This window comes from Cynoglossus semilaevis, chromosome 9 (genome assembly GCF_000523025.1).
Source record: "Cynoglossus semilaevis isolate Cse_v1.0 chromosome 9, Cse_v1.0, whole genome shotgun sequence".
In the NCBI taxonomy this organism is placed as follows: domain Eukaryota; kingdom Metazoa; phylum Chordata; class Actinopteri; order Pleuronectiformes; family Cynoglossidae; genus Cynoglossus; species Cynoglossus semilaevis.
This window is the reverse complement of record NC_024315.1, coordinates 16,325,533-16,340,486: the sequence shown is the minus strand read 5'-3', so window position 1 is coordinate 16,340,486 and position 14,954 is coordinate 16,325,533. Positions and strand designations below refer to the sequence as shown.

The window sequence follows — 14,954 nt, the reverse complement described above, 5'->3', positions numbered from 1 at the left end:
ACTTTTGTGGATGAGGATGTACACAGAAGACAGATGGTTTGAGAGAGGGGTGAAGAAACCATCTCTCAACAGAGGTTTGAGACACAACCTTTCATCCACCTATAATGTCGTCCTGAGTTCTCTCCCTGACAACAACACTCAGCCAAAAGTGTTGCTCAGGTGACGCTATCCCTCTATACCTATAGTACCACTCCTCATTCACACCACTAACCTTGTGACTTTACATTCCGCCCTCCTTAGAATGGGGTGAGGTCCACCACACCTCCAGCCGTCCTTTCTGCAACAACCCTCGTTACAGGTAAGCAGCCTCTCTGAGCCTACATACCAGAATTTCCCAGTAGTCAGTCAGAACTGAAGAAGCCTCTTGGATGAGAGGTGAAACGTCTTCAAGAAACCTACTCCGTCCAGTTGCCGTTGATGTACCTGTTTTTGGATACAAATGCAGTTTAAATAATATTTTGTACATACTGTTCATATGAGAAGTGTTAATCACAGCACAGATTTAATAAATGACATTTGTTTAACTTTTGACTTTGAAATGAAATTTGAAATGTGCCATTAATGTTATTATGAATATAACGTAAGAGAGTACACTTTTAAAAACTATTTAAAAATTACGTCAGAACGTTAAAAACCTAACAGCAGTGTTTAATAATGGATAATTAATTAATTAATAAGAAATATTCCCTTTTAGTCCCACTGTGGGAAAATTCACATGTGAGATACAAAGAGTCATAGTTTAAAAATACAGTTAAATATATCCGTTATATAACCTTAGTTTGAAAAGCAGTAAATATTTACAACAGTCAGCACAGAGTTTCCTCTCAACAACACAGACAAACTGAGACTCGTGGTTAAAAATGACAGATGTCTCCTCTCCTCCTCCCCTTCTCTTACAGAGACATAGGTTTCTGTGGTCAATAATCTGACTGGCCGGCTGATTTACTCACCCAGGTCCTGCTCAGACCACACTGGTCTGATCTGCACAGACTTCTCGACGTTTGTGGAATGATTGCTAAGAAGTTAATCTCTGAGCAGGTGACCGTGGGCAGGGGTTACTTTTTTTTTTTTTAGAAAAACCACGAAGCCAAAGTTTGTCTGCAAATTTAAAAAGAACAGCCAGGATTCTTAATGTCTCAGAGACTGTCCTGTGTTTTTATCTTTTAACTGGAATGGATTGTTTTTCTGGAATTTTTGTAGAATGTGAAAACTGTTTTTAAGTGTGAAGTTTTAGTTTACCAATGTTTACTGCGTCGTCTGAGTAGCCTCCATCCTCTGGTTGGTTTCCTCACCGTCTGTCCTCCAGCTCGGTGTGTCTGTCCTCCTTTATCTGGACGGTATTTGTCCTCACGTTCTGATCTGTCTCCACAGCAGTGATGTTGTGGTGGGCGAACCTTAGAGCACCTTCCTCTGTTTGAACAGATAAGAACAAAAATTGTTTAAATATTTTCTTGCACTTTTTTAAATGATCTTTGTCCTGTTCATAAAGTAACAGCTGTGCGATTTGAACTCAGGTCTGACTGCAAATAAAGATGAAGTAGTAAAGAAATAGTCAAATGTCACAGGAAACTGTCCCTTAAATCAAGTTTTAATTTCTAATTTAGTTTTCTTTTCTTCTTGTTCTTTTTTGTTTTTAATAATATAAAATCTATATAATTCAAAACAATTAAATTATTTAGACAAAGTTTACCAAACTTTGCCTCCCAAAGGTTAACTTTTTGATTTTTTTTTATCAATTTCTAGCCTGTTGCTAATTCTAAGCTATCATTAAGTTATCTTTAGTTGATACATTTATTTCTTGGCTAACATTAAAATTTCTTTATCCTATTTTTTTTTTTTTAGTTTTTACCAGCTTTTAGATATATTTTTTTTCATAATGTCCACAGTTGGGCTAACTCTTAGTAACTATTTAACTAATTATTAACATGTTATGCTATCATTAATGGTGAATTCAATATATTCTTTTAGCTTCCTTTGCTGAACTGTTATGATATTAGAAAATCAAGCTTAGTCATATCTTTAATTTATTACATATATTTATATCACATATATTCCACTGAGGAACATAAACTAGGATTACACCCTCAGTCACTGATTTAAAGCTGTGTTTTTCTGCAGAGTCAGCACATGTTACCTGTGATGGTGCATTCTGGACTGTAGCCAGACTCCACCCTGTTCACTGATGTGTGCAGCAGCTCTCTGTAAGTTGTTGCCAGCAGGGGTCGACTAGGGATGTTGACATAATTAACAGCACTGTCAATATGAAGCCCAGGTCCTGGGGAGGCAGCAGCAGCAGCGTGGAGAGAATGGAACAAACCTGAATGAAGAAAAGTCCAACATGAGAGCAGCAGTAAAAACACTGCTCTGCCATACACACAAAAGATGAGTTCAAACACAGACACTGACTATTTCAATGACCAATCACAGTCAGGTACTGATCCTGGAACACCCTCCCCTATTGAGTTACTGTTAGAGGCAGTGAACCACAAACAAACAGCAATCATTTTAATCTAGTAAATGTTCATTTTCCGTCTAAATCGATGAATACTTGAATACATGACGACATGTTAACTTGTTAAGAGCGCTACAGCTACTGGGCTAATCAGAAAAAAAAAACATTTAACTGACTGGGAAACAATAAGAAGTGATGAGAGTTGACCTTCCTGGAAACTCCACAACATGTTTGTAAACAAACGCAGCGTAAATAACAATAGTATAATTATATATATAAATATATATAATAAATGCAGTAAATCTGGAAAATCTTACACAAAGTACATATAGACTGTATACAATTTGGAAAAATAGATAAAACTATTCTCAAAACCACATTAGCAATGACCATGACTGATATTCAAAAAATCCAAGATGTTCTCACCACAGGATGCTGCTGCTGATGATGAAGATGAAGACGACAACGATGATGTCGATCTATCCATGGTCAGTGTGGTGGGTGGCGCTACAGGGACACAGAGGGTGACTGAGGACAGAGAGTGGTCCAATCCAGTCTCCACACTGTTGTCCTTCACACACAGATCACCTGTCACAGAGGGGTGTGTGTTTGTTAGCAGCTAACACTGTGGGATTTGAACTCTGACAGGTTTACTGAAGAGGACAGCGTTAGTGAGCTATGCTTTATAAAGACCCTCTAATTCATTACTGGACACAGAATCACGTGTTGCTCATGTCCCCAACAGAGGGCACCACTGCAGACATTCAGAGTTTTGACACTAGATGTTCTTTTCTGACAAAACTCACTCCTGGATTGAAGAAGGGACGGAATCAAACATGGACCCTCCAGTAAGTCAGAATGTCATCCTCCAGGAGAATGAATGTGATTCTATCTTGTTCAAACTTTATTGATAAAGATTTTGTTAAGTCTTTTTTTTTTTCTAACTAAATCACCGACATCCTTTTCAGGTCTAGGGTTAATCCTAGTTAAAGGTGACGACAGCTCAGGTTATTCTGAACTGATCCGATTTAAGATTTTATAATTTTTATATAAACGTTAACATCACCAACCTGGCGTTTCTGCAGACAGTCCTGATGGCGCTGACCTGAGAACCTGACCTGACCTCACTGTTCTCCACTGCTCTGGTGTGATGTAGTTGTTTTCAAAATCCTGATTGAACTGTGAAGAGAGACGACAGAAGTTACAGTCAGAGCAGAACTAATTGTTTTTTCACTGCAGTGATTAGAATTAAAAAAAATAAATAGAGAAAAGTTCTGATGAGACAGGAGGAGACAGGAGCAGTGAGAGCCATCATTTTCTAGAGTGGGAGACAGGAGTAAAAAAAAAGCAGCCAGTTCAGAGGTGTGAGGTCTCTTGAGTCCCAATTTTCCAGCTTCTGCAGCCCACAGCCCAAAAGCTGTCCACAATTTAGGTGGACATCACTAATGTGATCCTGACACAGATCATTTCATTAATGCCGAAGGTCAGTAGACTGTCTACGAAGCAGATTTCTGTAGGTGTCATCACCTCCCCCTCTGTCTCCCCTCTCCTTCCCTCTGGCTGTCTCTGCCTCACACACAGGCTGTTAATTAAAAACATGTCGTCACCTTCTGTCAGCATCACAGGAAATTCTGCCTCATCTGCTGCTCTGGTCGTGTTCATCAATAACAGAACAGAACTTTTGTTAGAGCCACCAACTACGTCTTAATGGGTCGGCTGCATCCAAACTACAGCACCTGTAGCCAACAGTCTATGCACCCTACAACCTATACCACCAGTCCATACTACTTTATAAATCAGTCAATTTGGACTCATAGTTAAACCATTTCAGTTTGACGTTGAATCAACATCACTGCTTATGTAGAAATGTTTTTTAGGACCTGGTTTTTCTGATCCATGACTAACGTTTTCTCTGTGTTTTCAGCTCCTGACCACACCTCTGACTCCGGTGTTCTCCACTGTAACCACTACGTTTAGTTAACATCCTCTTAAATGACGTGTGCTGATTTGTTAGTGATAATTGATTGGTTGATATCACTTACCAGTTTCTCCTCACCAACAGGGCCTCCACATCCTGGTAGTGGTCTGGGTCTCAACCTACATTCACTGTCCACAGAGGGCGCTCTGTCACTGCTCCTTGATTGTGGATGTTGCACAACAGCTAAAACATTAGCCCTCTCTCCTGCTGCACTGCTGCTGCTCAGACTCTGACCACTCCCTTCATCCCCCCCGCTCCTGACCTCCCACCCTGATTCAGGTGGACCTCCTTGGGTGGAGTTTTCCCTGAAGGACATGGTCTGGAGAAGACTTCTGGGGATATCATAGCGAACTTTCATCACGTTTAGGACTTGGTAATCTTCACTATGTTTACAAGATGAACGTGAGCTGGACCTGGAGGAGGAGCGGGAGTTAGCAGAGCTGTGCTCTGGGGTAAGTGTAGATGGAGAAGCAGCAAGAGGTGGAGGAGGTGCAGCAGACGGGGGTGAGGTAGGACGCGGACCAGACCCAGAGTCAATCTCCTCCCCTCCTCCCTGGCTGGAGGTCTCCAGGCTCCCTGTACATGAGGAGCAGCTCCCTGAGTAGGATGACTGGCTGCCTGCTGCAATTCCAATTCCACTGTCCAAGGAGCTCTGACGTCCACTGTCATGAAGACCACGAGAATGGAGCTGAGTGGAGGATGGACGAGTCCCAGCTCCTGCCATCACAGCACCATAGAGACGATCATCTGAACTGGTCAAATTCTTCAGCGTAGATGAGCTGGACACCGTCTCAGAAGAAGGGTGAAATCTAGCCAAGGGTTCCCCCCAAAATGAGTGGAGTCTGCTTCCATAGCTTGTGTCTGATTGGCTGGAGGAGGAGCTGGAGATGCTGCTGCGATCATCACTTGCTGCAGATGTGGTGGAACTGTAAGTTGAAGCTGTGAAAGGCAAAAGGTTCAGTAGAACTGGAGAAACTGAATCTTGATGTCACACGACACATACACATACAGGAGTATTTATACTGGCACTGTAGTCGGTGTTCTGTTAAATTTGTATGCCCACAAATACAAATCTGAGCTAAAGTTATCAGTTTATAGTTTTTAACCTGGTATACTTTTCTGACACGTAGCAAGGCCCATTTTAATGTTTAAAATAAAAATCAAATTTTTTGTCTTCCACCTTTGATCATTACTGACATCTATGCAAATCATTTCCCCAAAGTCTTAAAAAAATGTTCCCAAAATTATGAAAAATGTACTAAAATGCCTAAAAACAGGTAGCTAGGGCCATTTTAATGCTTAAATTTCAGAAAAAAATCATATTTTTTGGAATATTCACCTTTGATCGTTACTGACATCTATCCAAATAATTTCCCAGAAAAGTCCCAAAAATGAGTAAAACGACACTAAATTGCCTAAAAACCTGTAGCTATACCAATGTTAATGTATAATTTTAAATTAAAAATATAAATTCAAGTACATTAGTTGATTTTCCTCAACATTTTTTTTTTTTACCTCAGACTGTTAAAGACAAAAACACAAATGCTGTCATAAATGTACTGCATACTAGAAGTTTATACATACAGTACTACATTTGCTGTATTACCAGTTAGAATTAATGAAATATATTACTTATTCAGGAAAAACACTTTTTCCAGCATACAAATCTGACAGAACACTGGCTCAGAGTGATGATGTGATAATGTAGAGATGCTCCTGTACCTGTGCTGCTGGCCAGGCTGCACTGTGATAACATGCTCAGTCTCTTCTCCAGCTCTGAAGCCTCGTGACTGATTCGTTCTTCTGCTGAAGTTGAATCTGCACTGAGGTCTGCTCAGCAAAGATAATGAAGAGAAGATGTTGAAGGACATTTTAGCACCTTCATCAACACACTCCATTTAATCTTTCATGTCTAATCAAGTGAAACACTTACCGTCTGTAATTTCCAGCACATTACAGTAAAAGTACAAAGTTCAACATTTTCTGCATTTATTGGTGGGAATTAAAGGGCATTACAGGATATTTGAGCATTTCACTATTAATATTTACTTATAATAAAAACAACCCTTGTCTAAACCTAACTATTAATATTTACTTATAATAAAAACCCTTGTCTAAACCTTACATTAATCCAACCCTGACCTTAACCCTGGCCCGTTCTCTCTTTTTTAGTATTTTTATATTTTATTGTTGTTTATATCTTTTTATAGATCTTACTTAATTTGATTAAACTTATATTTCTGTTCATTTTCCTTCTTATTGGTTATTTATTGCTTACATTTATTATTTATATTTTTATTACTATTATTATTATTTTAATTATTTATTACTTATTATTTCTTAAATTTTATTTTATTTTTTTCATGGACAGGTTTATACAAAGAAAAAAAAAAAGATGATATACATTGATGCAGCATGATAAACACAAACAAACAGGGGTCACATGACTGTCAGCATGAGACACATTTGTAGTGAAGATAAAAACCTCAGTGGTGTACATACCAGGCAGTGAAGGTCTCAGACCATGTGGTGTCCTGCTGGGAGTGATGCCCCGCACGATGCAGTCAAACAGAAAATTGATCTTCTCTCCTTCTGAACAGGCCAAGTAGAAAACACCAGCCCCTGAACAGAGGATGACAAAGAACATGGGATAAAGAACTGGTGAGTAAATGAAACTAAAAGCCCAGGCTTCGCTTTGATCATGAAGTATTTATCACATGAAAGCCTGGATCACGATGTAAGATATAAGAAAAAAGTCACATTAAGTAATAAAATCTGTTGTAAAATACAGGATCAATAAGAAGAAAAACTGATGAGGTTCTAAAGGCTGCAGCAGATGTCAGGATGATCTTTGGTCAGTAGTGACAGCGCCACATAGAGGTAAGAGGCTGAGAGACAACAAAATCATTCAACTTTGAAACATCACATCATAAAGACACTGAAAGGACAGTGACAAAGTCAAACATCAGTCATGTTTGTTCATACCCAGATCATTAAAGCAGAGCTTCACTTTATCACTGATGTTTGTCTACTTTTTATATACTTTAGTTTTGGAATGAAGGGCCTTAAATTATTTATTTCCTGTTTGTCGGGAAAAAGTTGCTGCATTTTTCAATCTCTCACTTTTATAACTTTTTAATTCACAGTCTGTCTCCAAACCTTATAAGCAGAAAAATATTTTTTATTAAAAGGACTTTTAAAAAGAAATTCTAAGACCACATTATTAGAGTAAACAACAACACCCTGCCCTAAGCTAGAAGGAGTTTTAAGAATGAGAAATTACACTAGTAAACAGAGACACAGTGAATCCCCTGTGTCTCCAGGCTCCACTCATTATTTATTAAGTTACACACAGCATTCAGCAGCTCGACAGACAGAGGTTCATTAAGAAAAGCTGACAGTTTGGCTCTGGTTTGAGTCACGCAACATTTAAGTTGAGTGAAGAAGGGTTAAAAAGAAATCAACATTTTTACTTAATTTAACATTTTTACTTGGACATGAGTTACTGTAGGTCTTAAAGAAATTCAACCTGGGAGTTATTCACACCTTAACGTCATTAAGACCTGCTGAGGTCGACGACCTGAGAATCTACAGGAATGAAATTCAGAGAAAAACAAACAATAACAAAACTTTTCTAAATGAGTAAATATATTGAACTACTCATGAAATATATGAACAGGCCTGTCATAATAAACTGTGTTTACTGACAGTTGTTTTGTTTGACTAAAGAACCTGGAAGTTAAAACACCATCTCAGCTCCAGCAGGTAGACAGATTAATACTGATGAGGATAATAATAATATTCACATCATTCAGATTAGTCACAGATAAGAACAGAGAAACATCTACAGTACCTGCTGTTATTGGTCTTTCTGTTTTAAAAATAACTTAAATAGTTATTTAATAAATAGTTTTTGGTCATATTTAGGAATGTAGGATTATCTCAATTAATCATGATTAATTGTGATTAATTCACTGCTACCCTGTAATTAATCAGATTGAAATGTAGTTAAAATGAATTATTTGAGGGCCATACAAACAGTAAACAGCTATAACACTGGAGACTGTGGTGTAATAAATTACACCTCAACTACAGTCATTAACTGCTGACCTTTAACGACAGTTGTTTTTATTCAGCCACTATCTCTTTTCAGGCTTTTAATCTGAGTGGGAAGACTCCTGGTACTAATAATAAAAAGCTGAGTTTAATTTTAATAATATTTAATTTAAGTCTCCAACAGTCTGTGCAATTTCAGCAACTTTATAAGACCAACTCAAATTGCCCTGCATTAAATGGATTAAACTTGGCTTCGACATCAAGATGATTTATGTCCGCTGTTTTATTTAGTTCCAGGCTTCCACCCAAGTCACTCGGTGGAATAAAATAGTAGTTTAGTAAGTTTGCTACAGGCCACACACTCTTTATCAATCAAGTTGTTATTGAAGTAGAATCATTCCAATGAAAAACCAGCTGTTGATGAAGTACTTGTGTACACTTGTAGTTTGCTGTTCTCCTGTGTCACATGTACTCAACCAATACAAATAAACATTTAGAGGTGTAATCTGACCTCACACTCCCGTCAGGAATGTAAGAATGTCACCGTCTGACGTGACTCTCACACGTCTCCCTTTCTGACACTCTCTGTTTCTGCTGCGTGGCTCTGCTGCCCCTTTGGCTGATGGGTAATGTGTGGATGAGGTGTGTGAGGGCGTGCAGACGCTTTATGAGTGGCCACCAAAGAGAAGGCTGGTATTTATAGATGCAGCTCAACACAAGACTGAAACCAGAGACGACAGAGCTCATGGTTATTCCTGTAGGAGCCATGAGTCTGGACACACACACACACACATACACACACTTATGGTTGCGAGACTTTTGTGTGTCATTTCCAAGAATATAATACACAAAGGTAATATGATCATATTAGCAGTCTGTAAGCTAACACTCGGATCATATATGTAAATATTTCAGCCAACTGTTACATATTTTAGGCAAAACTACAGTATATATACATTAAATATACTTTCAGTGCTTTTTAACTTAGCTAGCTTGACTAGCATTGTTACACATATTTTTTGGCAGGCACACCCACACACACACCACCACATAACCAACCTCTCATTCTTCAAATTCATGTTCACATCAGCTGGACATTCAGAAGATGCCTCGACCCTGACACGCGCACATACACACACACACACACACACAAGGACACACACACACAGGATTCAGAGAGTATTGTATTATACTGTAGTCTGCAGTGTTGAATAACATTCACTCAACTATTTCCATTCACTCAGGTTTTGTTTCCACTGTTTTGTAAGAATAGTGTTGAGACTTTTGTCACTTCAACAAAAATCCACATCAGAATTATACAACTGAAATGTGTCGTATTTTGTCTGCACATCATACCCAGTGTTTCTGATACTTCATTTACTTACAGGATCCACAGCGCGTCCCTCCTTCAAACACAAAGCCATTGGGCACAGCACCATAGCGACGCAATGCAGACAACTTCCAGTGACCGATGACGACGGGGGGGAGGCCTCTGGTGAGGATGAGCACGTTGTTGCACAGATGGAGAGAAGCAGGACCACTCTGGATTTTAGTACCAGGTTCCACATTAACACTGAACCGATGGACTGAAGGAGAGAAATGGAAAACTGACTGAGTTCCACGTCCATCGCTATGACGACTTCAGGTTTTCACTGCACATTACATTGACCGACACACTGACCTTCTCCAAGGCTGTAGCGAATCCGGGCGTCCCAAGCCAGCAGGGTGTCTCGACTGCTGAAGCCCAGGACCAGGGTGTGGGCCGAGCAGAGGATTGTGAGAGTGTAGGGACCGCCGTCGTAGCCTGTGGCTGGTTCAACACCACAGATCCCCTGACATAAAATAATTTCATTAACATTGACAGAAACTGAAATGTGTTCTGGAAACATATGAAATATTCAAGTGGAAAAGTCCACAATAGTCCAAGCTCCAAAGAAGTTGGAAGTGTTTACGGAACTGTACATGGTTGTAATAGTACTAGTACTGATCTTTATGTAGTACTTGTTATCAGTTCTCAGTTGAAGAACCTAAAAAAGTTAGTAACATTGGTGACATTAACAACAGTTGGCCTCCGTCCTACACCGTTCACGTCACAGTGGTCACATGACAGCAGAAAGGAAGTCAAACTGGGTTACAGTGTAAGGTGTAACACCTCTACACAAAGAACCCAAAGCTGCGGTGGTTCCTCAGAGAACGTACCTCCAGGGCAACATTCAGCCGCTCCTTATGACTGCTGAGCTTCTCCTTGGCCTTCTTCTTCTTCTCCTTGTACACCAGCAGAGACAGACAGTCTGAGACAAAAACAAACATTCATCAAAGAGCTGTTAAAGCTGACAGGCTTAAAGGTGATGAACAGGACAATGAAATGACAACAGCGTCACCTGTGTCATACTGCAGACAGTGTTAATGGCTCAGCTGTCACAGCCGAGCCTGAGAAAATGATCTGCTGGCACAGGTGACCACGAAATCCAGACACAAATAACACACACACACACACACAGACATATAGGTTCACACAGCTAGTGTTAAACACTAAACCTTCATCATTTACCTGAACAAAATCTGAGTTTCAAGGAGGAATTTTTTTTCAGAGCACGTTTTTTTTTTGTGTGGCTATTTTTTCTAGTAATTTTGGTTAATTTCTAGTTATCTTCGACTAAGTTTAATGCTAGAGTAACATAATTGCTTTTAAGAACTTTTTGAGTCAAATCTCACCTGAAGCGTCGTCACTGCTACCAGAATCTGCATTAAATCAAACTCAGACTCTTTATTCACTTTAAATTTTTAAAACTTGAATTAAACATATAAATTCCTAGACATAAGTGATTGTGCCCTCTTGTTAACGCCAGACCAGGACCAGATGAAACACACCTGGTTCTAATTTAGCTTCAGCAAAAACTCTATTTTTCACTTTGGGGTAATTTAAAAATGTAAAGCCCTGTAGTGAAACACAAAATTAGAGTAATAAAGTTATTAAAAGTTAAAAAAAACAACAACAACAAATGAAAACTTATCGGGTTAGTACACAATAACCGAGTCCAGTTTAGAAACTGCGGGTTGGGGCATGTGCGCACCCCCGTAGCGTAGCGTATCGTCGACAAACAAACACCAGGTTAACACATTTAAAAAGCGCACGTTACGATAGATAAATCACAAATATGACAACATCTCAGTCGCTACTGTTAATAATCACAGGACATGATATAGGAGCGTTTTTACCACAGACCTGCAACGGGAGAGGGCTTCCGAAGAACGACCCAGCGACTCTTCCACTGCGGTGGAAAAACGTTGAAGTTAAACATAGAAACACAGAGGAGAAAAATAAGTTCCACTCATGTTCCAGTGCTCGCACCAGGAACTTAAATTAAAGATTAAAAGAGTGAAATTGAAGGCAGTTTGCCAAAAATAACCTTTTTTCCATCTCTAAACTTCACATGTCCCTCCGCGACAACTGTATCGGTCATCTTCTGTCATGTTTCCCAGCAGGTGCGTGTGAGTGAGTGAAAGAGAGCGCGCGCGCGCGAGGGACCGAGAGAGACACTGTGTGTGTGTGTGTGTGTCAGCAGCAGAGAACCAATAGAATGTCTTTATATGTTTATATTGAATATAGAAACTCGTCGTGAATGTATATCCACAAAGTATTGTACGTCAATAAAGTGGTTCTTAAAGTACCCCTAAGTAGCCGCAGCATATATATAGCCTATAGTATGTTACTGTGATCGTTGACGTACCTAAAAAGTGTATTTTTTCTTAATTTTAACCACAAAAATTGATATAGCTAAGTATTTTAATGCAAATTAGTGTATTTTTACTCATTTTTGAGAAACATTTATTTTCAGAAATTTGTTCAGCAACTTATTGGTAGCTATATATATATACATATATATACTGTATGTATATATGTATATATATATATTTATATTATATTTTTTTGCTTAAGAGGTCATTCTCATGAAAGTAATGCTTTTAGTCATAAAAATGTGCATTTTAGTAAAATAACAAACATAAAACTTAAAAAAAAACATAAAAATAAAGCTAATAATTTTCTCTACATGGATCAAAGAGTAAATTCAACGTAGAATTAATTTTATTTATATTTTCTTACATTTTATGACAACTATCACGTTGCAATTTGTCCAAATTTTCTGAATGTATGTTATGTTGTTATTTAACAACTTAACACAAATTTATCCTAGAGAAAAATGGATGCTCTACTGTTTTGATGTGACTGAAAAATTACTAATTCAATGTATATGTTTAATAATACTGAAAAAATAGAGGAAAAATTAAGTGGCCATGTTTTTCCAGAGCTTTCAAGTCGGCTACCATCATAAGAATATGATATTCTCATGATATTTTGACATATTAGGATGTAATGTTTTTTGAATTTTTTTTTTCATTTTAAGGCAAATCGGTTTTTTTCGCAATAGTAAGACTATGGTCTTGCTTGTTTTTGGTCATATTTTGACATGATCATATACCATGAGTTTTTGGCACAAAATATTTACTTGGCAGCATTTTTTGGGCCATAAACATGCATTTAAATTAATTTCTCTGACTTTTTTTTTTATTTTTCAACATTTTTTGCTATAGTAAGACTACAGGCTTGATTGTTTTTGGTGATATTTTGACATTTTGATATTTTGTTCAGATATGATGTTTTGGGAGTTTTTAACACAAATCTTGTGGGAAATTTTTCTGTGATAGTAAGGCTTGTTTTGGGTGATATTTCGCCATGTTCAGATAATTTGTTTTTAGTTTATAGCACAAATTATTCACTTGGCAGCATGTTTTGGGTCTTATCGAGGGTACATATTTAAGCATGTGTGCCCGCTCGTGATATATATGATATATGATTATGTAAATCCCTCCAGGTGTAATAGCAAACCCGTATCGCCATCACCTGGGCCGGTGGACTCCACGACGCCAAGAAGTCTGAATCATCTGGTTGCTGTTACGTGAATGACATCGTCCTGGCCGTTTTTGAGCTGCTCAAGTAAGTAAAGAAACAGTTTTTTTTTTTTTTGTCAGCAGAAATTAAACTTTTGGACAACATTTACAGAGTGTTATGAAATGTTTACAGGACATCGGGGCTAGGAAGGGCAAATACTATGCAGTAAATTACCCAGTCAGAGATGGTATCATCTGACAGCATATGTGTTAATGTAATGTAATGTTTTCTTTATTTCATCTTGTATTTCAGGCTAAAAGAAGAGGTTTAACCAAGTTGTTCCACTCCTGATGATGGGACTTTTGTTGAATCCCGTGAGCACGTGGTGGTGAGTATGTGAACTGTCCATCTTTACCTGAAGTGTTAAAATAAAGCTGAGAGTTACTGTTGTAATTTGACTTGTAGTGAAATGTGTATCTATGGACTTGTGGAGTGTTTCTGCAATTAAAAGAGTCAAAAGTTGTTGTTATTTCATTCATTGTACAAGTGTTGTGGTTGGTTTCTTTAACTTAGCTTTTTACTTAATGCTTACTTTTTACTACTTAGCATTTTACTGTAAGTAAAAAACAGAGGTTTCTAGCACAAATTATTCACTTGGAGTAGGTCTTAGGGCATAAACTTGCATTTCGAGGTATTTATCGGACTTTCATTTATTTGACTTATTTTTAACAGTAACACTCTAGTTTTACCTGTTTTTGGTTCATCTTCATGAAATCATTAGTACACCATGGAAGTAATTGTAGTAATAAAACATACATTTGTAATAAAGAAATTAATTTTATTTACGTTTCAAAGTTTTATGACAACTTTCTCATTACTGCTATGCATCCAGGTTTGTGTGAAGGCATGCTGTTATTTTAACAGATTAAGACAGATGTTTAGAACATTTAATGGACACTAACTATGATATGATTTCATAGTTAAGTAAATGAAATATTACTAGTTAAATGTATTGCAATACATTTAGCAGACACTTTGAATGAAAGCGACTTACGATTTGAGTCAATCAACAAGAGGAGACCTTTATTTTTGGGCTTGATTTTGGATTGATGTCTCAAAAATACAAATAATAAATAGTAAAAGTACAGTTATAGGTCATAGAATAAGAAGTATCTTTATGTAAAAGTAGAGGAAAAATGGGTGTTAGCCTAAGGGGATACATCTGAATGTGGTGACCTGGGTTGACTTCAGGCAAGGTAATTGTGAAGGTTTACGTCAATCAGCCACAGCGTTATGTTCAAACTGACTGTTGCAGCTTTCATTCTTTTTCCAAATAACATTTCAAAGGTCAGTGTTATATCTTGCCCAAGGCTTTAACTGCTAGGAGATATTAAATTAAACCTTCATCAGCGTAATAGTACTTTTATTAAGTAGAATACTGTAGTACACTTTCCACCTCTGACTGTGTGATTGTGTGATAGACTCTTCAGAGACTGAGCTGTATGGCACATAGTTACAACCAAACTCCAAAAACATCATATCTGGAGTTTTTGTGGTAAGGCTATAGTAAGGCATGT

General features: G+C 37.9%; 2 protein-coding genes and 3 long non-coding RNA genes across 7 annotated transcripts in view; 4 read left to right on the top strand and 1 right to left on the bottom strand.

The window, feature by feature from the left end:
* The window catches only part of lrpap1 (low density lipoprotein receptor-related protein associated protein 1), a 43,091-nt gene extending 41,798 nt beyond the window's left edge, over window positions 1–1,293 (top strand). Inside the window, exon 9 of one of the 2 annotated variants that reach the window (XR_003050601.1) lies at window positions 241–529. The gene's annotated coding sequence lies outside the window, so the exon portion shown is untranslated. Of the gene's footprint in view, window positions 1–240; window positions 530–899 lie in introns of those variants that run through there. The other variant, XM_008317598.3, reaches the window with a different exon arrangement.
* dok7b (docking protein 7b) lies at window positions 1,278–12,177 on the bottom strand. Of its 2 annotated transcripts, XM_017035057.2 has the most exons (12): window positions 11,897–12,170; window positions 11,713–11,758; window positions 10,686–10,777; window positions 10,168–10,318; window positions 9,872–10,072; window positions 6,933–7,052; window positions 6,153–6,260; window positions 4,495–5,369; window positions 3,523–3,631; window positions 2,879–3,040; window positions 2,135–2,317; window positions 1,278–1,410 (listed from the first exon to the last, which is right to left on the bottom strand). In XM_017035057.2, the coding sequence occupies exons 1-12, from the start codon at window positions 11,948–11,950 to the stop codon at window positions 1,289–1,291; spliced, it is 2,223 nt and encodes a 740-aa protein (XP_016890546.1). In that variant the 5' UTR covers window positions 11,951–12,170; the 3' UTR covers window positions 1,278–1,288. The 2 variants fall into 2 exon arrangements, with proteins under 2 accessions (XP_016890546.1, XP_024914370.1); XM_025058602.1 differs by having other exon boundaries at window positions 10,168–10,777; window positions 10,868–12,177.
* LOC112487486 (uncharacterized) lies at window positions 3,040–4,654 on the top strand. Its single transcript, XR_003050609.1, has 3 exons — window positions 3,040–3,300; window positions 4,377–4,412; window positions 4,515–4,654. It is a non-coding gene; the product is annotated as an uncharacterized LOC112487486 (long non-coding RNA).
* LOC107989018 (uncharacterized) lies at window positions 5,226–10,010 on the top strand. Its single transcript, XR_001760509.2, has 4 exons — window positions 5,226–5,358; window positions 7,031–7,091; window positions 7,222–7,310; window positions 9,874–10,010. It is a non-coding gene; the product is annotated as an uncharacterized LOC107989018 (long non-coding RNA).
* A 168-nt stretch (window positions 12,178–12,345) lies between the features above and the next one.
* LOC112487487 (uncharacterized) lies at window positions 12,346–14,917 on the top strand. The gene is made up of 3 exons (XR_003050611.1): window positions 12,346–13,482; window positions 13,690–13,992; window positions 14,041–14,917. It is a non-coding gene; the product is annotated as an uncharacterized LOC112487487 (long non-coding RNA).
* Window positions 14,918–14,954: the final 37 nt, after the last annotated feature.